This window comes from Coffea arabica, chromosome 10e (genome assembly GCF_036785885.1).
Source record: "Coffea arabica cultivar ET-39 chromosome 10e, Coffea Arabica ET-39 HiFi, whole genome shotgun sequence".
Taxonomy (NCBI): domain Eukaryota; kingdom Viridiplantae; phylum Streptophyta; class Magnoliopsida; order Gentianales; family Rubiaceae; genus Coffea; species Coffea arabica.
Window position 1 is genome coordinate 1,320,601 of NC_092328.1, and position 20,888 is coordinate 1,341,488.

Sequence of the window (20,888 nt, forward strand, 5' to 3'; positions counted from 1 at the left end):
TGGCGTAAAATGTTGTAATTTTGGAACGCGTTAAATAAGTTGATCGGAAAAAGTTCACACAAAACAAAAATAAACGGCAAAAGAGATTAGATTAATTGGAATTTACGAGAGGCGCAATCCGGAGTATCCTCAAACTTGCATTGAAGTTCTTCGACGTTCAAAAATGTAGTAATTACCCTGCATTCCTAAGCTATCTCCTCCATTATCGATTTGTGTCGGTTAGACTGCTTTTGCACACATCCCTTTTTCTCGATTTATATGCAATACTGCATTTGATTCTTTATGTGATTCTTCGTCAGCGTTAAGTGTTGGAGTCATATCATATGGAAAAGATAGCTAAACTTCTGTGGGATGCAGGCTGCTAAATCTTTAATGGGGATCTTTTTCGTGTTTTATTTACAAAGTAGCAAACTATATAAAACCTGAATATAAAGTGGGCAGGGCTTCTAATTCACGCATCTGTTGATGAACTAGCTTTACATGCAAGTTTTTGATGGTGTCGAGTGCCTATCTACTTCACCTAAAAATTTGATGAGACGCATGGGCGGAAAAGATCGAAACCCAAAATTATGCAAATACGGAGTGTTGCACTTCTTGGTTGCGTGTCTTTCTTTAAACAGGTGGATTGTCTTCGTCACTCACCATACACCTCATGTCACACAAATTTTTTTTTTAGTTCCATATCACATAAAGTTCAAACCCCACGCGCCCACACCACACCTTCCCAGAACACACAAAAAAATAGAAGAGAAAAATGTACATGAGCAGTTTTAATGCTCAAACTTTAAACAAAAACAAAACCGGTACTCAAACTTTTAATATTTGAGCACATTTAGTACCATTTACAATTTTTTTTTCAAAATGCTATCGAAAAGAGTCACGTGATAGTCGCATGTCCGACAATTATTGCATAAGAAAAATACCAAAAAGATGTAAAATATCCTTCTAACACTAAGTACCAAGAAAGATATTTTAAAAATGTTAATCACTTGCCCAACTCTACTTATCTTATTCTTTTCTCCTTCTTTTGCTGTATTTCATCTTTGCCTTAGTGCCAGAAAGATATTTTACGTTTTCTAGCATTTTTTTTATACAATATTTGCCGAACATATGATTATCACGTGACTCTTTCAAGTAGCAATTTAGGAAAAAATCATTAAGGGTACTAAATGTGCTCAAATATTAAAAGTTTGGATACCATATTTGTTTTTGTCCAAAGTTTGTGGATTAAAACTGCTTAAGTATCAGAATTTGGATACCAAAACTGCATTTTTCTCAAAAAAAAAAAAAAATCAATTCTTGGTCGAATTCAACCTCAAAAAGGAAAAGTGAAAAGATACGACGTCGCAGTAAAATAACCAATTATTTGTTTAACAGCAAGATTTTCCCAAGGAAATGGAGCTTAGATACGTGCGTAATCTTATGACGCCTGTTACAAGACTGACTTCAACATTTAACTGCGGAGAATCAGGAGACCCAATACTATTAAGGATACTCTTTCTTCTGAATGGCCAGAAAGCATATACATCGTCCTCGTCTACTGTCGGTGACCCTGTTCTGTCCAAAACAACCATTTTAACGGACTCCTCACCTATCTTTCTCCCTCAAATGGGCTACTAAACCAACCACATTGCCCAGATAAACCTCTCTTCCTCTAAACCTGTTCATTAATCGTTCCCTCCGGATTTAGTATCTTCTTTTTGCTGCAAAGAAATATTAGAACAAACTAGAAGAACAGAGGCACCTGGAATTGAGATTTTGCAATTTCCTGCAGAAATCTGCTCCAGTTTCCCTGGCATTGATCAATGCCAGGTGCTATATGACTTCTTAAGCCGCAGAACTTTCAAAGTTTTATCGTGTTTTCAAAGGTTTTTCTTCTTCTTGGCAGATTAGATCTGAACCGGAACTAAATCCTAAAAAACCAAAGCGAATTCTTTTCCATAGAGAATGGGGGAGAAGTCAAGGTCGAAAGGGGGTTGGTGCGGTTGGTTGCTTGTTTTAATTGTAGCAGCTGCAATTGCATTTGGAATTTTTGTAACGATCAAGAAGAAGCACCATGCCTCAAAGGGAGAGGCAGCCCCTGTTCCGGGGCCTCCCGGTGCTGTTACCAAGAAGTATGCTGACGCTCTCCATGCCGCAATGCAGTTCTTAGACGTACAAAAATGTATAAAAGAATCCCTCCACAACCACAGCATTTTTTCTTTTCTTCGTCTGCGTCTTTCAAGTATCTACATCCACGTTTGCTGATGTTGTTTTAAAACTTCATTTGCTTTAATTGAGCTAAATCCATGTAGTTTCTTAGCTTCTTATCTAGTTCTTCCTGTTTTTTGGTTGCTAGATCTTGATATCATGCTTGGAATGATTTTATGCATTTCTTAGTTGTTTGTTTGATTCTCCGGATACTAGATCTTACCAGTGAACCTGAATATTTTTATTCGATTATTAAATCACAAAAGTTCCCGTGTGTTAGCTTAGCTCTCAACCTAAGAGTACTTAGCAGTAATTTTTTGTACTGCCTTGGTAAAGGTTCAATTTTGTCGGTGCTGTGGGTCGAATAATTAATTTATGCCTTAACTGTGGATTAATTATTTTGAAACAGAATGTACTAGGAGCAGTAAATGCATCTTATCTGTTACAGTATTAGTAATCCGTCTACGTATTAGCAATTTAATAATGTTCTAGAATGACTTAGCTAGAGTTACCACGGCAATTCTAGTAATATTTTATGTGAGTACTTTGTTGTTAGACTCGAAGGAATCAGATTTTCTGAATTCCAGATCCAGTAAGCAGCTTCATGAAGAAGCTTCAGTTCGATTATTTTGTTTACTGTTACCGTGATGGTTTTTGCTGATGGTGAAGTGTAATTCCAGATCCAGTAAGCAGCTTCATGAAGAAGCTTCAGTTCGATTATTTTGTTTACTGTTAGTGTAATTGTGTTCTGCAGCGGGGAAGTTGGTTCATAACAAGATACCTTGGAGAGGGGATTCGGCTCTTGATGATGGAAGTCCCGCAAAAGTTGATCTTTCCAAAGGAATGTATGATGCTGGGGACCATATGAAGTTTGGATTCCCAATGGCTTACACAGCCACAGTGTTGTCATGGAGTATCCTTGAATACGGTGATCAGATGAAGGTGGTAAATCAATTGGAACCTGCTCAAGACTCACTCAGATGGATCACGGACTACCTTGTCAATGCTCATCTTTCTGACAATGTTCTAATCATTCAGGTTGGTTTTTTCTTGCTTCGTTTTTGGCTGCTTGCTTTCATCACTCTTACCTTTGTGGTACTCATGCTTATTTGCAGTGTTTATCTGCTTTATTTTTCATCCCAAAATTGTGCTGTATAAAACATTGATTTCTGTTCGGCTTACACTAATTTTTATTATTTTTAAGATGCAAATAAAAAGATCTGAAGAAATTAAAAACATATCCTTTCCAGTCTCTCTTTAATTAGGTGATCAAGATGTTCTCATGGTACAACATGGAATGCTGCATTTCTTATACAAGAAATGCATTTCTTGTAGATTCTTATACAAGATGGAATGCTGCATTTCCACAGATAAAAAATTATAGAGATTGAGTTTGAGCAACCCACCTTCTGAACGTTAAATTTCTCTTCAAACTTGTCAAAACAAACATTTACAATGTGCTTCTTTGCATAATTGAATTTTTGGCAGGTGGGTGACCCTGATGCAGACCATAAATGTTGGGACCGCCCAGAAGACATGACTGAGAAAAGGCCTCTCATACAGGTTAACACTTCTTTCCCGGGAAGTGATGTCGCAGCAGAAACTGCAGCAGCTATGGCATCAGCATCCCTGGTGTTTAAGCCCATTGACTCTACATATTCAGACTTGCTTCTGAAGCATGCGAAACAACTATTTACTTTTGCTGACAAATATAGAGGTTCTTACAGCATGAGCATTCCTGAAGTCCAGACATATTACAACTCAACAGGCTATGGAGATGAGCTCTTGTGGGCTGCTAGTTGGCTTTATCATGCTACAAAGGACAAATCATACTTTGATTATGCGACTGGAAAAAATGGCGAAGAGTATGCTAACTGGGGAAGTCCTACCTGGTTTAGTTGGGATAACAAGCTAGCTGGTACTCAGGTATTTCTTCATTCTTTCAGAGTCCGGATTTAAATTCTTTAATTGGTTATCGCTGGACACATTGAAGAACATCAGAATTCAGTCTACCAAGTTTACATGTGTTCTTGATTCTCCTTCTCATTGTAATTTGGATATGACAAGGCAAAGACTACAATTGTTCGACTGAATTCACGGATAGATGTAACACCAAAATTGTCCTGTATGACTTCATCATTAGGAGCTCATGACAAAAAGGCTGAGCTTTCCCTAGTATAGCACTCAAACTGATCTTAGTGATTGAAATTATGGATCTAAGAGATCTATGACTGATGCTCAAAATTTTTTTCTTTATATTTCATTTAGATACAGAAGATCAACACTTAATTGTGTTCTCTTATTGCAGAAGTTTGTTAGGTTTGCCATGAGATGAGCTATTTCAGCCTGATTGTCTAGCTTGTTATTTCTCTCCCACCAACCATATGTACACTAACAATGGTGTGAAAATGGTGTACAAATATAAAGGGGCCACTAATCAAAGTAGAGTTCTTTTTGGTTGGCCTTTTAGCTTTCTTTTCTTGTTATTTTTTATTTTTTGGGAAGAAGGGCGGTTGGAGCTGGTAGTGTGGTAAGGGGGTAAGGGAATGTGAATACATTTTGGATACAAATCATGAATTAATGAAGTTGTTGTGTGCCTTTACCGCAGGTCTTGTTATCCAGGATTAGCTTCTTTGGATCAAAAGATACTTCAAATTCTGCTACCCTCCAGAAGTACAGGGATTCGGCAGAGGCTGTCATGTGTGGCCTCCTTCCAAAATCTCCAACGGCCACATCCAGCAGAACAGACAGTAATCTTCATTTGATTGCCTTTTGACTTGGATAATTATGCTTCTCTTCTTCTTTATTTTTTTCAACATTCCTAAATGTGCTAGAAGACATCTTTCATACGTGCACATGGAGATACACCTATATAGACTCTTGCTCACCTCTAGCCCTTCTAAGGAAGGGTTGCATTTGCGAGAGATGTAGTTATCTCTCCCTCGCCAACTCTTTAGGTAAAATGTGTGTATCAAACAGAGACATCAATAGAGTAATTAATCTTAATTGCAATCTTCAAACAACTAAAAATTGCTATATACGCTCATCATAAATAAAAAAGGCTAGTGCATTTTGGGTGAGCAACCTCAATGTATCTGAACTGAGCAGATTAGAACTTAAAATTCTGTTATTGCTCACCCTCAAAGTTTTATAATGCAGGTGGCCTAATATGGATCAGTGAATGGAATGCTTTGCAGCATCCAGTGGCATCTGCATTTCTAGCTGTTGTATACAGTGATTACATGTTATCATCTAGGACAGCTGAAATATCCTGCGACAGCGATTCTTTTACACCAGCCGATCTACGCAAGTTTGCAATGTCACAGGTACACTTTCTGTTTTCATCATCTATACATATAAAACATTTACTTCTTGCATCAGCATGCAATGAATGAGCATCTTCCTTCACGTGTTCTCTTAATGCCCTAGTACCTAAGTGTGCAAGTGATTTTCCGGCTCTGTTTGTAGGCTGACTATGTCTTGGGTAACAACCCTGCAAAGCTGAGTTATCTTGTGGGTTATGGTGATAACTACCCAAAATTTGTGCACCATAGAGGGGCCTCAATTCCTATGGACGCAAAAACTGGCTGCAAGGATGGTTTTCAGTGGCTTGACTCTGATAAACCAAATCCAAATGTTGCGGTTGGAGCACTTGTTGGTGGACCTTTTATGAACGAGACCTATATTGATTCAAGAAACAATTCAATGCAAGCCGAACCAAGCACATACAACAGTGCCGTTATTGTTGCCCTTCTTTCTGGTTTGGTTACCACATCTTCAGTGGTGCAGTCTTTCACATAGGTTTATAGCTGGATTTAGGGGAAGCTATTGTATTATCCTATAGCTTATTCAGGGAATATATGCTGTCAAGTTCCCGGTTTGTATAGTATGCCATATTCAGATGACTGCTTTGTTGAACGGTGATTTCTCTCTCTCTCTCTCTCTCTCTCTCTCTCTCTCTCTATATATATATATATATATATATATATATATATATATATACAGACATCTCTGCAACTGGCATGAAATTTTTGTAGCAGAATTGTTTCATAGTTATTATACCCAACTAGAATGGCATTTTTTGTTCTGTCATCTCACACAGGTCTGGACGCAACTGTTCTACAAAACTTTTACTGCGTTTGGATTCAAATAAAGAAGCTGTAAAGTACCAGGACTTAGAAACTTCCTATTTCATGCTATTCTTTTTCAACCCTGGCTTTTGTCTTGGCTCTTTCTTTGACTTTTCCTTTGTGAGCGATATTGCATGTGGCTGGTCAATACAGGCTACAGCTAGCATAAAAAAACTTCAACCTGAGATGCTACTGCAGAAAAGAAATGAAGAAAAATGACTTGAACTAATGGAATAACGCAAGACGTCTAAAAACGCACAGGATGTCCTGGAGATTAGGAACATGTCCAAAATGTCCAATGGGAGGAATCCCTGGTAACTGACACATCTTATACCCCACCACCCTATTCACATTCAAAAAATACAAACTTCAATCATACATGCTCTAATCCCATTAGAGCAAGAGCAGCGCGGGTGTAATGGAGGCCCATTGCACCGCTCCATGACACGGTCTCCCATTGGAGCCGTGTCATGGAGATTACATGCATCATATCCGTTAGAATTACATGCATCATATCCGTTAGAAGGTGAAACCCATTATTAAATGTAAAATAATTCTAGTCACCAACGGTTACATTTAATTTTTGCTTCAACGGTAAATTTGCCAATACACAACACATTTTAGCTTTTCAACGGTTATATCCAACGGTTAGATTTTAGCCTTCTATATAAACACACAACACTTTTTTTAAAACATATCCCACTATCTCATTTTTAGAAAATAAAAAATTCAAAATGTAAAAAATTTAATGAAAGTTAGTACTTAATTTTTAAAAAATAACAAAATTATTTTTAAAAATTACTTTATTTATTTTTGGGATACGAGTTATGCATTATTAAAATAAATATTTGATTTAATTATGAACCCATGCTATTATATCTTATGGAGTATAATCCATTGTGAGTGAAAATATAAAGTGAAATACTGACGTGACGTATGAATTACACTCCACAAGGAGTAATAGCATATAGCATTGTGGATGCTCTCAGTGAATACCAGTGGCAATCGCATTTATTGTAGCATTAAACTTCAATGGTACCGGCTCCATTGCTGATGGTGCCTGGCACACACGGGCGCTAGCCGTACTGTAAGCGTAAGGTCCCATTTTGGTCTGGCAAATTAAAGATGGTAGTGTACTCTTTGGGCAAAGATTTCGCTCCTCTGTCTTATCCATTCATGGAGAATTATCTATCTATTCACCGGTCGCTCCTTTGTGCCAAATTCAGTACCAATTTCACTAATCATATCACATGATAGTAAAAAAAATTTAAATAAATAATATATGACAAATTAAATAAACAGAACATCTGACATAAATATAAAAGTGACACTGAATTACCACTAAAAAAGTGGCATTGAGGATCCTACGTGATCTATTCACTCGTCAATAATGCACTACTGTCCAAATTTTTCTGTAACAGATAAGAAGAATTACGCACACAGTAATTTACTGTCGGGATAGTTACAAAAATTCTCCTTAAAGTTTGGTCAAAGTTATAGCGTGCCCTAGTCAGGTCTATGTATGATTTAACCACTTTACGTCATAGGATAGGATTAAACTAGTGAGGACCTGGGTTCAGATCTCCTCCTCCTCCTAACTTCTTAAGCCCTACACATCTTGCTGAAATTTTAAAAAAAAAAAAAAAAAATCACTAAAGTCAGATTCAGTGCGTGACCATGAGGAAAGGACGTGAAGAGTGAGGAGAGGGTGAAAGAAAAATACCATATTAAATATCACAAAGGGACGCGAGGGTCTCATATTCAAATCTTCCATTCTCCTCTCCACTTTCTTCGTAGAATTTACCCTTCGCCTGCAGGAAAAAATAAAAAAATAAAAAACTTAGGCCAAATGAATGTTTGGATGATCGCGTTTAGCATCGATCTATGGATTCAAATTGTCGTCAACCGAATTAGAGATGCAGAGTGTTCAGCCTACTGAGGCAACCCAAAGTAGAAAGAGGATAGATGATTTGCACCGAGTAAAGTAGTCAGCCAGAGCAGTTCCAAGTCAAACATACAGAGCACTGCCAATCAATTCTCCAAACAAATACTCTATAAGTGTTATTGACAAACTTAGAGAATCTCCCCTTTTTTTACCAGGTTAGTGCTAACATTTCAAATCAATCAGAAAAGAAGGAGACGAAATTGAATAAAAACCTCTCCTACTGATCCGCAATATGATACCACAAAACAACCGTGGCCTCAAATGCTACAATTAACCATACGTACTATCTATCGTCCTACACATCTTGCTCTGGACTCTGCAGGAGTAAAATGTTCCCTGTTGACTCTGCCATTCATTCTTGTGGATGATCCATCATTCGTATCGTATGTACGGTCAAATAAAGACTTGACATTTGAGTTAAAATTACCCCTTCAAGCCGACGGGGACCGTCAACGAGCAATGTCCGATTTTTTTGTGTATACCAATTGCTGCTCCATCTCCCAGCTTAGCTTGGAAGCAACCCCGTTATGCTTTGGAACATACTGCTGCTCCATTCAAAATTGATGAAGAGTAGTATTTAATAATTCAATAAAGAGTTTTTTTTTTTTAAAAAAAAAAAACAAAAGAAAATTGACGTCCAAAATTACTTCATACTACTGGATAGGAACTGTTTCAATTTTATTAGGAGTGGTATAAATCTTTGCGGATCAGAGTCCTCTCCAATTAGAACTATCAAAGTGTACGAATTTGTACCTCAAGCTTGGAGATGAGTTCATGAGCAGTTTGGGCAGAGACGATTATATGACGAGCAGAGGGAGTAATGAAGCCCTCATCCACAGCTTTGTCTATGAAAGACAAAAGGGAATTATAATACCCGTCCACATTCAGCAAACCTACCTGAAGCAGTAAGGAAGTGGTACACATTTTAAACCAATAATCATCAGTAACAATCCAAAACCTCTTTTTTTTTTTTTTTTAATTCCATTTAAATAAATTTATCAAACCCAAAATTGTCGTGTAGTAGTAGTAGTAGTATCTTCTTCTAATCTAATAACTAAAAGTACAAGGAAGGTGTTTGACAAAAAAAAAAAAAAAAAAAAAAAAATGAAGCCGTCCACTCCTCCTCGTTAAACGTAATTGTAATTGGAGGGAGCAGCGACGATGAATCGGAAGATCATCATCACGTTCGGAGATTAGAAGATGGAAATGGATAGAAGATTCCAATTTGGACTTTAGTGGCATCTCCTTTTAGTGAATAACAAAATCAGATTAATTTAACTTGTAGTAGTAATCAGATTAATTTTGTTTAGTAATCTGATTAATTTAACAATATCACTTCTGGAAAGTAGTAATTGTAAATACCGGTTTGTCATGGATCCCCAGTTGAGCCCAAGTGATAACTTCTAGGAGCTCCTCCAAGGTGCCGTAGCCACCTGCATGCGCAGTAAAAGACTGGGAGTTGGCACAACGACAATTTTAAAGCGTAATATTGGAGTCCCATTAGCTGTTTCCCCATTTGTGGTTTGGTTGGGTGCACAGTTATTGATGGAGAGATTTTGATCGCTTCTACAGATGTGGCATGGATTGTCTAGTGTCAATTCCAGAAACTGTTAGGAAAAGCAACTAACTAAAGAAAGACTCTCTCTCTCTCTCTCTCTCTGATAACAACGTCGTTCGTGCTCTGCTCTCGCACATCAATTTTTTGGTCCTTAGTTGCCACACACTAGCGGCCACATGGATGATGCAGTTACGCTTACGCTCACTCTCAAAGCAAGTAAAGTAATACGGGCAACACACAATCAAGTTCAACAACATACGATGATGATGATTGTGGTAAAAGTAAAACCACACCAGAAGATGAACGATGCATATACTATACTATCCATATATAGAGAGAGAGAGAGAGAGAGAGAGAGAGAGAGAGAGAGAAGAGAGAGAAGAGGGATAATTAATTAATTAAATTAAATTAAATACCAGGTAAGGCTATAAATGCGTCTGCCAGTCGAGCCATTTCAGCTTTTCTTTGGTGCATTCCAGTCACAGGCCTCACCTCTCCAACAGTCTCTCCGGTTATCTGAATTAATGCGTTGGACCCGTACGTTAGCCAATTATGCATGCTTCCTCTCTTTTCTACGTTTTTTTTTTTTTTTATTCTTTTCTTTTTTAAAAGCAATCATGGAAACGTAAAAGGTTGAAATAAAAGTTATGTATGTAGCTTGAAAAGAACTGAAGATATTCCAAGAAATCTTCTTGTGTAAAAAGAAGAAAGAAACAACTATATATATTGATCAATCAGCATAGCAATCAATTCTAATCATAGGAGTGCGATCACTTTGACCGACCGACTCGTGTCAAAAATCAGAAGATGACAGGCCAAAACCTAATCCTAACCGACCGATAAATGTTAAGCGATAATGCATGACTCATTATCCAAAGTGCAAGATACACATACAAATTTATTTTATTTTTTTTTTTAAAAAAAAAGGGTGCAAGGTACACATGAATTTGGACACCAAAATGTACCCAAGTTCGTTACTACCGGAAAGTAACAGCTCCAATTACCTCTCTGGGCATAAGCGTTATGGGAATCACCCTGTGGAAAAAAAAAAATTGGAAAATTTTTTGCACAGGATATCAGTTCACCAGAAGAAGAAAGAATGAAAGAGAGGAGGAAATCGAGACGGATTCACCCTAACACGTGGCGGCCACCATTGAAGACAGCTTGGGAGACTAATCCCATCAACCCAATGCTTCCACCTCCATAAACAAGGTCAATGTTCCTTTCAACCTGCCAGTATTATTAAATTTTTGAGTACTGCTACTTTTGCTGATAATTTTTTTTGCATTACTTGCACGAACACGCAAATTTTAATTTCAATCGACCGCATAAATAATAATGTAATGCTTCACGTTAATCTTGCCGATAATAACATTTCATTTTTCCCAATTATCTATGCTCGTATTTTAATGCCATGCTACCAACCGATCCAGCCTAGAGTAGTCACACAGGACACACCCCCTGATAAGAATTATAGGCTTAAGCAGCAAGTTAGTAGCTTTTGAATGAAGTCAGGATGATATAGCATAGGGGGGAAGTTGAGGTTCGTTTCGTTAGTAGCGTTTAAGTAGGTGAAGGTGAAGAATAGCTAGGGAGAGAAAATGGAGAATTAGCAACAAATGAGTTGAACAAAACAACTGAAAGTGAGTAGTAATATTAATCATGTCAAGAATAAGCAGAAGAGTTGTGGTTATAGGATGCATATGTATGCGAGCCGCCCGAGTACGTAGCTGCGCATAATATGCCGATGAAGACATGGCAAGTTAAGCAAAGCAAAGCAAAGATATGTTTGTGTGTGTGCGTGTGTGCGTGTGTGTGTATATATATATATACATACCAGCTGATTGGCGAGGTGAATAGCAGCCAGCTGGTAACTGGGATTCTTGCCAGGACTGCTGCCACAAAAAACACATACGCGCTTGAATCTGGAGGCTTTGGTGGGCTGCAGAGGTTGGGATTGGTGGTTGTTTTCCATAAAGAAAATCTCGCAGTTTATTTTTTTTCTTCTGTTTGGATGCTTCAAACACAAGCCTGTGGTACTTTCTGAGGACCCCTATCTAAGTTCGTGTGATCAAAGAGAAACGAAGATGGATGTAGATTGTGGACGCCGAAAAAGATATATGTTGAGAGTTGGCTCGATTGGGTTGGGGGTTTGGTTTTGGACCAGGAGCAGGAGACGTTATTGGTGCGTGTGTGTGTGGGGGGATCATGGGATTGAGTTGGGTATGGGCATGTGTGGGTGTTAGAGCAAGTCAGCAAGTTTTCTCCTTTTGACAACACCGCAGCCAAAAAGTAAGGGAGGGAGGTATCGCGTATCGGAAGGAATTATGGAATGAATGTAGAGAATGAAGGGATGGTATGGGGGATTACGGAGCTTGCTACTAGCCTACTAGCCAGAGTCTTGTTTTATAGTATCCAGATACCGCTCTCTCTTTTATTTTATATATACTATATGCCATCCATATACGTCGTCCACTTATTGTTCTACACTTGGCCGAATTGAAACATTCAACTCAAGCTTGGAAATGGTGTCGTTTTCAACCAAAAGGCAAAAGCTTCAAAAATGGGAGGGTTGGTTTGTCCTCGTTGGCTTGGGACCCCCTACCCGCCCTCCATTTCTTCAGTTCTCCCATTAAAATTTACTAGCACCACTTCTACCCAAGTTATAAAAGAAATAATTGTTTTTGTATTTCCGAATTAGTTTTTGTTATTGCTTCTCTTGCTTCTTTATCATTGATTAATATTGACGAGTAGTCGTGCAGATTCTCTGAAGCAATTAAGTTAAGAGGTGAATTTCTTTTCTTTGTTTTTGTTTCCTTCTTTCTCAACACATCTTGATTATTATGAGGTTGGAAGGGGAGAATTGTACTCCGAACCTCTAAAACAAACAAGCTAATAATGATTCTTTCTTTGATATTGAGATTGAAACTTTTGAACCACCCTCAAATTGGATCTTGTGTAGGCACAAGTATCTGCATCCGTGATCACAAAGAAATTGAAAAATAAAACGTAAAGGGGGATGGTATATGAAAGTTGTAACTCATAATTCTCCAAACAAGTGAGGCGTGGACTTCACATGACAATGTTTGCAATGGGGTACCAACCAGAAAGGCAACTACGCGTTCCCTTTCCTCCTCAAACGCCAAACAAGAAGTAAAGCTGAGCATTGATCATTGAAATTTTGCGAGTATTTTACAGCGCAAATTAGTCCGATGAATGAAGGCGTGGGGGAAATCCGAGTTCACACAGCAACAGTCATGTGTAAAATTGGAATGGAGCAGAGGGATTGATAGCGAGTGGTGGACCGGGCGAGCTGCTGAATGATGTGGTGATGAGCGTCTATGCCACTGAGAAAATGCACGTGTCCATACTGCACCTTCTGATGTTGAAGGTAAAATCTCCATCTATCTGTGTTCATTGTTCACTGCCTGAACCTTCCAACTCTACTAAACGGTGCTTGCTCCTACCATTGACAATTGCAGACCAAACCGACCTATCATAGAAAGATAAAGCAGGCCAACTTTAGGAACGTACAGCATATTCGCCTTTGACAAGGATATTATTTGGTCAAACTAGGCATGCCAATGGGTCGAGTTTTATTCAAATTTAATTCAGATTTAATATATTTAGATTTAATTTGTCGAACTCAAACCTTATCCAGATTCAAACCTAGCCTTATAAGATAATCATGGATTTAGAAAGGGTCTGATTTTTTATTATTCAGACTCAATCCCAAATACATACTGGATCCTACCCAAATTCATGTATAAATGAATTATATATATATATATCAATAAATTTATAAAATAATAGAATATTCTATGTCATTGTAATTGACGCAAACAAATGAAAGATTGAATGTAAATGTAGACGATGCTTTGAAAATAAATAGTTATGATTGATAATAGTTCTTTACTTCAATTTATAATATTGCATTCAAAATCTTGAACGTTAATTTTTATTATTTAAAAATAAAAATTGGATGGTGTTTGTATTATATTTGAACTCTAAATATTTTCAAAATATTTTTAGTTTAGTTCTTTACTGTATATTCCGAAAAAATATTCACAGATGCCTATTAGATACCCAAATCTATGAGGGTTTGGGTTTGAATTTACTTTTTCAGATCCATAAGGGTTTGGGTCCGGATCTAGGTCTAGCTAAATTTAGGGAGTGCTTGGTTGGAGGGTATAGGAATCAAGAATTGGATTGAATCCCAAAATTGTTGCTTGGCTAATGGGTATAGGTTTTGAAATCTTGGAATAATTCATGAAAAATCAGTCACTCTCCATACCCAAGTAGATTGGAGGGTTTTGATGAATCCCACATTTGATTCCAAAATCTTTTTAAAAAAAATTATTTTTGGGATTTTTTAAAAATATATACTGGCTCTGTTTCTATATATTAATATTTTTTATTTATATATATAATATTTTTTATTTCAATTTTGTTTTATAATATGTATATTAATATATATTTAATATATATATAAATATATATATATATATATTAATATACATATTATAAAAAAATTGAAATATATATTTATAAATATTTATACTTATATATGAATATATATATATTTATTTCAATTGATATAATATATCTAATATACATATTAATATTAATATAATTTATATATATAATAAAATATAAATATTAATTGAAATATACATATTATAAAACAAAATTGAAATAAATATATTTATATATTTATAAAAATATATATAAATAAATTTATAAAGATATATAAATATATTTTAAACAAAAATATTTATATATAAATATATATTATTTATTTCATTTGATATAATATAATAATATACATAATTGAAATATACATATTAATATTACTATAATTTATATATATAATATACATAATTGAAATATACATATTAATATTTATTAATATACATATTATAAAACAAAATTGAAATAAATATATTTATATATTTATAAAAATATATATAAATAAATTTATAAAGATATATAAATATATTTTAAACAAAAATATTTATATATAAATATATATTATTTATTTCATTTGATATAATATAATAATATACATAATTGAAATATACATATTAATATTACTATAATTTATATATATAATATACATAATTGAAATATACATATTAATATATATTAATATACATATTATAAAACAAAATTGAAATAAATATATTTATAAATTTATATAAATATATATAAATAAATATATTTATATATTTATATAAATATATATATATAAATATTTATAAATATATTTTAAACAGAAAATTAATATTTATATATGAATATATATATGGTGGATGGGTATGTGGGATAAGCATTTGAACGAGAAAGAAGAAAGATATGAAAAGAAAAAAGAAATTAAAGGTAAAAAATTGATTATTAAATTTGATACCCATTCCTTACCAATATTTACCAAGCACCCCCATTTGTAATCATACCTTTGTCCAAAACCCATACTAATTTTTTGTAAATGATTCCAATTACAATTCCGATTCCTAAACATGAACCAAGCGGCCCCTTAATGGATCTGAATTTGGATCAAGGGGGGTCTAATCTAAACCTTACCCATTAATATGCTTAAATCAAACGTTATAGAGTTTAACTACTACAATACTCCACTGTTAAAATCGTTTTTTTTTTTTTTTAGCCTCCAACGTTATATTTGTAGCCATATAAATTTGAATTCCCATCTATTTGGTGCCCGAATAAGAAATGAGTCTCGTGTTATATTTTTCCTATAATGATAAATTTAAAATTTTGATGGAGCCCTCTTCTTTGCTTTTTTGTTCTTTGGTATATATGGTGCTTATCATTTGCTTTAAGCCACCAAATAGAAAAAACTATTCGAAAGAAAAAAGATGCTGTTGAAGATAGTTTAAACATGTTAGTAAAAGCTGATATATATATATATATATATATATATATATATATGTATATGTATATGTATAACCTAGAATGTACAGAACATACATATTGCGTATTATCGCCCTCGGGAGAGAGTACGGGAAGGGAAAAAAAAACACACAGTTTTGAGCTTTGCTTAATGAAAGTAGAGGCTGGATAAGTAGTCAGTCGGACCACATAGTTGCGATTCAGTTATACTGTGGAAAGCAATTTTTATCAACCTGACCAGCCCAACTCGAGCTTTATAATGAATCTGCAATTAGTTCTCAGAGACAAATCCTAATCAAAATTAAAATTTAGATGTGGTGCATATATAATAATGCAATTGATACAAAAATGCTATTCATCATGTCCAATGGCATAAGGATTAACACGTATGTGGACGCGTGACGCATTCAAACATCCATATATAGCTTTAGCATTCTGGTCAAGAGATGCTAATTAATATACAGGACCAAGCAAATTAATTAGTAGAAGATTGTCTACAATCACTTAATCTATTAATGATATGAATCCCATGTACGAAATAGCGCTCTGAAACATGATGGATATGGTCCAACATATGTGCTGGCTTACTTCTCTACATCATCAGCACTCAGATATATGTGGTTTCGCGTTGTCATTAAATTCGTTTTTTTTTTTTTTTGGCACCTAAGTGATTTTAGACTTCTAAAATAAGCCTTTAATTATTCATTGAAACGAGTGTTCGAATCGGTAGTTTGCTTCTCCACCCTTTTTAACTTTCTAAATAAAGTATAAGTGCTATAGTATTGTAGTTGTCGCTGCAATATTAATGCGCTTTGAAAGAATTCTCCATCACCTTTGAAAGAATTCTCTCGTGTCAACTCAGTGCTAGGTTCATCTGAAAGAGTCCAAGACTTCACACTCTGTCGTGAGTCGTGACTTTTTACCTGCCATGCATGGGCTTGTAAAGGCTAACTAACTTTTAATCATGTTCAATTTAGACCACTTGGTTGCGATTTTCTTTTTTACTATTTCTTGGCCTCTGAAAAGTCACTTGTAACGCCTCAATAGCATATAGTTAGAGGCTTAAAAGGGGAAAAAAAAACATCTTAATGCTAAATATCTAGTGCAGAACCCTTTAATAATAATCAATGCGTGCAAGGTTACAGAATTGTAGGGATAAAACAGACACTAAAAATAAATGTGGGAGAAAATAAAATAATTAATTCACAATATTAAAGTCACGCCACTATGGAAAATTTAACAAACTTTTATAGACTGTCTCTTTAGAAAATAGTCTAAACTAAACAAATGTCCTGTTTATAACCGACCAGACTTGTTGAAAAAGAAATCACATGCACATGAAATTACCAAATAATTTAATTAAGTCTCACAACTACTAAAAATCTAAGTCCAATAAAACTAATAAATAAATACTTCTAAACTTGGTTTAGTTTGCCAACATCTCGGCAATGTGGAAAATCGCAAAGGCTTAGAATAAGATGAAATTATCGTTCCTACTCAAAGAAAAGACCTAGAGTTTCGAATATCAATTTTATTCGGACTTTTTCCCCTGAAGTAATTTTTATCATGGAATTTTTTTCCCCTTCCTTTCCGTGTCGATTTAGAATTTGTGGTTGCCCTTACTGTTGTTGAATTTAAGAAATATAAAAGTCCTTCTCATGAAACATTCAATGAGTTGGAAAAACTCCGAGGGCCAAAGTCCAAAAGAGAAAGTAAAAGGAATGGATCAGCGTCAATTGTTTTCTAAAACAGACGGGAAATTTATTACGCTACTAACAATATTCGTATCCTACAATTCCACAAGTCTTTGCCGCTTGAGGTTTGCCACGCGTCACAATAAAGTGTCTCACCACCACTCGGCTGGCCTCTACTTGTATTGACAGTTGATTGCAGCTTAGCCCTTAAATATTTACTACTATGTCAATCGAGTATTTGACAAATTTCTTTTTTCAATCTTGAATTTTTGTTTTGAGTATATTTTCCAACTCAGCTGCCAATTAGAGTTCTAACTATCTTGTAACGTGTTTTAAGGTAGCTAATTGGAGTTGCTGCAATATAATTGGCTAAATTTCTACGGTCAATATCACACTATTAAAAATTGGATTAATTTTTCCTACACTATCAGCGTTGGATGAATGATAACTATGTAAAATTTGAATTTGAAATTCAACTTTTTGCATCCATGTCATAAATCAAACGGCGATAGTGTATACATTGTCAGTGTATATAAGATTTACTCTTCAAAATTATGTAACAGTAATTACTAGTCTCTCTCTCTCAAGTATATTTGGTTGGCTCGGAATCTTGCAATCTTTGATGGGCAGTGTCTGCGTCGACAGACCATTTGTGACCGTATCTTGACAGATGTCGTAGGGTTATTTTCCAGGAAGTTTGCAGGAGAGTTTATTGGGGTTGGCTCCTGGTCGGCGGTCCTCTCCATTTTCTCGAGATGGAGGCCTCGGTATTCCCATAGAGTGGTTTGTTGGGAGTTTCCAGTCCAGGGAGCTTTCAAGCTAAATACGGATGGGTGCTCGCTTGGCAATCCAGGCGTTAGTGGCGGGGGTGGTGTGCTTAGGGACTCGTCTGGTACGTTGTTGTTTGGTTTTGCTGTTCCGTTTGGGGAGCTTACTTGTCTGCAAGCGGAGATCAAGGCTTTGGTGTTTGGGGTGCAACAATGCCGTCTTCGGGGTTTCTCGCGGATTCGGGTGGAGGTGGATTCTCTTGTGTTAGTAAACCTACTGGTGAGACAATTCAGGTGTCCGTGGTCAGTTCGGTCGGATCTGGAATCGTTACGGGCAGTCCAGGGCTTGGAATGGACGGTGGGGCATTGTTATCGGGAAATGAATCAAGTGGCGGATGCCTTAGCCAAGGTTGGGGCCCATGCTGAGGGTGTTATCTTGTATACGACACAGTCTGAGTTGCCAAGGGTGGCAAGGGGGGCCTTACGTTTAGATAGGTCGCAGACTCCTACGATTCGTACTCGAGCTATTTCCCACTGAAGCTTGTATTTTTTGATTTTCTTGTTTTTAATAAAATCGTAGTTATATAAAAAATAAAATAAAAAAAAAGAGTTATCGAATTTAGCCCAACAAAAATGTAAGTGACCTATAGAAATTTAAATTCACTCGAACTATCCAATCCAAATTTTATATCAGTTTTTTTTTTTGAAAAAAAAAAAAATAGTCTCTCTCTCTCAATTTTGCCCTTTGAAATTTTCATCTAATCCACACAAGGTAATCCATCACATCATCGTTGCTTAAAAAGCTTAAACGATGGAGAAAACCTGTAAATTTTGAATATTGAATGGTAAAACTAAGGACCACATGGATAAGAAGGTCTCAATTGACAAAGATATTTTTTGGAAGGTCGCAATTGACATAGATAAAATCCTAATTCTCGAGAAACCAAATTGGAATGACTGGTTTAATTTAATAATATGGTGCATTAGTTGATTAACAAATGTCTCTTGTTACTTTCATTGACAAGTCCATTAGGATAAACTTTGACGAAGCAGAAAAAAGCAAAGGTGGAGTCTTTACGCCCACCTCTCGTAGTCAAAGGTCATAGCATTGGTGCCAAAAAATTCAAAGCAGTGCTGCGTGAACCGTACCGTGTCCATGTCTTTCTTTCTGCACACCCACCGCTAATAACTGCTAAGAAGAAGAAGAAGAAGAAGAGGAATGAATTTTATGCCTCTTTTGAGATCTTTATCCGCCCTGCCCCAGTGAGAACCCGTGGAATATTCAGACTCATAACCACCCCATCCGCTCCTTTTCCATCCATGTATGAGAATGAAGCCCCCCCCCCCCCCCCCGGCCCCAACCTTTGTTTTTGGCTATTTCCATTAGTACGATTCAGAATTTCCTGGTAATGGGTCCACCAAAACACATGCAGGAGAAAAACTACCACTAGTTTCAGACCTTCAGTAGAATACCCGAAATTTTTATATAGTAACTAAACTTCCGTCTACTTCATCATGAGATGAGAATTTCGAGTCAAAGTTGTGTTTTGAAGAAAAGACCTACCAGTACCACTCCACGGTTAGATAATTAGATTAGCAGATTGATGACTTAACACCTACCGGCACTGATTCCCAAACCCACAATAAAATACTCAACACCCAATGTAACATCGTAATAGGAATATACTCCCCCGTCCCACTTTGATAGTTCTGTATTCTTTTTTCATCTGTCCCAAATTGTAGTCTACTTTCTAATTGAAAAATGTAATTGTATTTTAATTTTTCTAAAATACTCTTATTCAATGTAAATAGTTGTTACTATAAACCTACCCCATTTAATGAGAGTTGATTTCTTTTTTACCATCAATTTAAGTTTTCATAAAGTTGTACCATATTTAATGTGAGAGTATTTTAGAAAAATAACGATCTAAATTTACTTTTCTAATAAAGTTAACTATTTTTTCTTAAATTGTGCGAAAAAAGAAACAGAACTATCAAAGTGGGGCGGAGGGAGTATATACGTAAGTCGAAACATCGCCCGACTGATTCTCAACACCCAATGGTCCTGTTATTGGAAAAAAAGATTGCTCTCTTCAATCAAGATTCAAGCCTCTGGGTATTGAAAACGATTATTATTATTAACAAATTGTATACTGGAGTATATGAAATTTTCAGATTCATGTTTATTGGCTGTGCATGCAGTCTATATGTATATATGCATCGCATGGTCCACTAATACTTGGTGGAAAGGATTAAAGTGAGTGGGGTTTTGATCAAAAGAGTGCACGTGGTGGTATCCATGTCTCATCCTGGGCTGCCCCTAGTCCGGCCGTGTCCCACGAACAACTAACTTCCCTTAATCCAATTCTTTCTTCTCTCCCTCGAAATTGAAAATTCTCGAGTCGTCTTCTTGAAATTGATTAGATAAATACCACCAGAAGTTCTTGTCCAATCATAAAGCTTATCTAATATGTGTTGTGTGGGAACTTTGGTGGTTCATGCCGCGTCTAACCACAGTACAGTGTTGTAAAATATATAGCAAGCCGGCAATCAATTAAAAGTCTCGTATACTCACTTCCTCCAATATCCACTTGCAATTAAACACTCCCATTATTCCTTACCATCTGTTAACTTGTCAACTCAGACTTGTGTCTTGGCTTGGAAGTCAGTGGCATGCATAAGCATCTGTCTCTATCC

At 35.9% G+C, this 20,888-nt stretch overlaps 2 protein-coding genes across 2 annotated transcripts; one reads left to right on the forward strand and one right to left on the reverse strand.

Moving 5' to 3' along the window:
* The first annotated feature begins 1,497 nt into the window (after positions 1 to 1,497).
* On the forward strand, positions 1,498 to 6,114 carry LOC113712496 (endoglucanase 10). Its single transcript, XM_027235952.2, has 6 exons — positions 1,498 to 2,164; positions 2,945 to 3,228; positions 3,679 to 4,116; positions 4,799 to 4,940; positions 5,350 to 5,516; positions 5,659 to 6,114. The coding sequence occupies exons 1-6, from the start codon at positions 1,948 to 1,950 to the stop codon at positions 5,989 to 5,991; spliced, it is 1,581 nt and encodes a 526-aa protein (XP_027091753.1). The 5' UTR covers positions 1,498 to 1,947; the 3' UTR covers positions 5,992 to 6,114.
* A 2,241-nt stretch (positions 6,115 to 8,355) lies between these two features.
* On the reverse strand, positions 8,356 to 12,222 carry LOC113712497 (cytokinin riboside 5'-monophosphate phosphoribohydrolase LOG1-like). Its single transcript, XM_027235954.2, has 7 exons — positions 11,661 to 12,222; positions 10,956 to 11,053; positions 10,828 to 10,858; positions 10,240 to 10,339; positions 9,628 to 9,698; positions 9,019 to 9,162; positions 8,356 to 8,810 (listed from the first exon to the last, which is right to left on the reverse strand). Exons 1-7 carry the CDS (start codon positions 11,796 to 11,798, stop codon positions 8,715 to 8,717), a joined length of 678 nt encoding a protein of 225 aa, XP_027091755.1. The 5' UTR covers positions 11,799 to 12,222; the 3' UTR covers positions 8,356 to 8,714.
* Between the last annotated feature and the right edge of the window lie 8,666 nt (positions 12,223 to 20,888).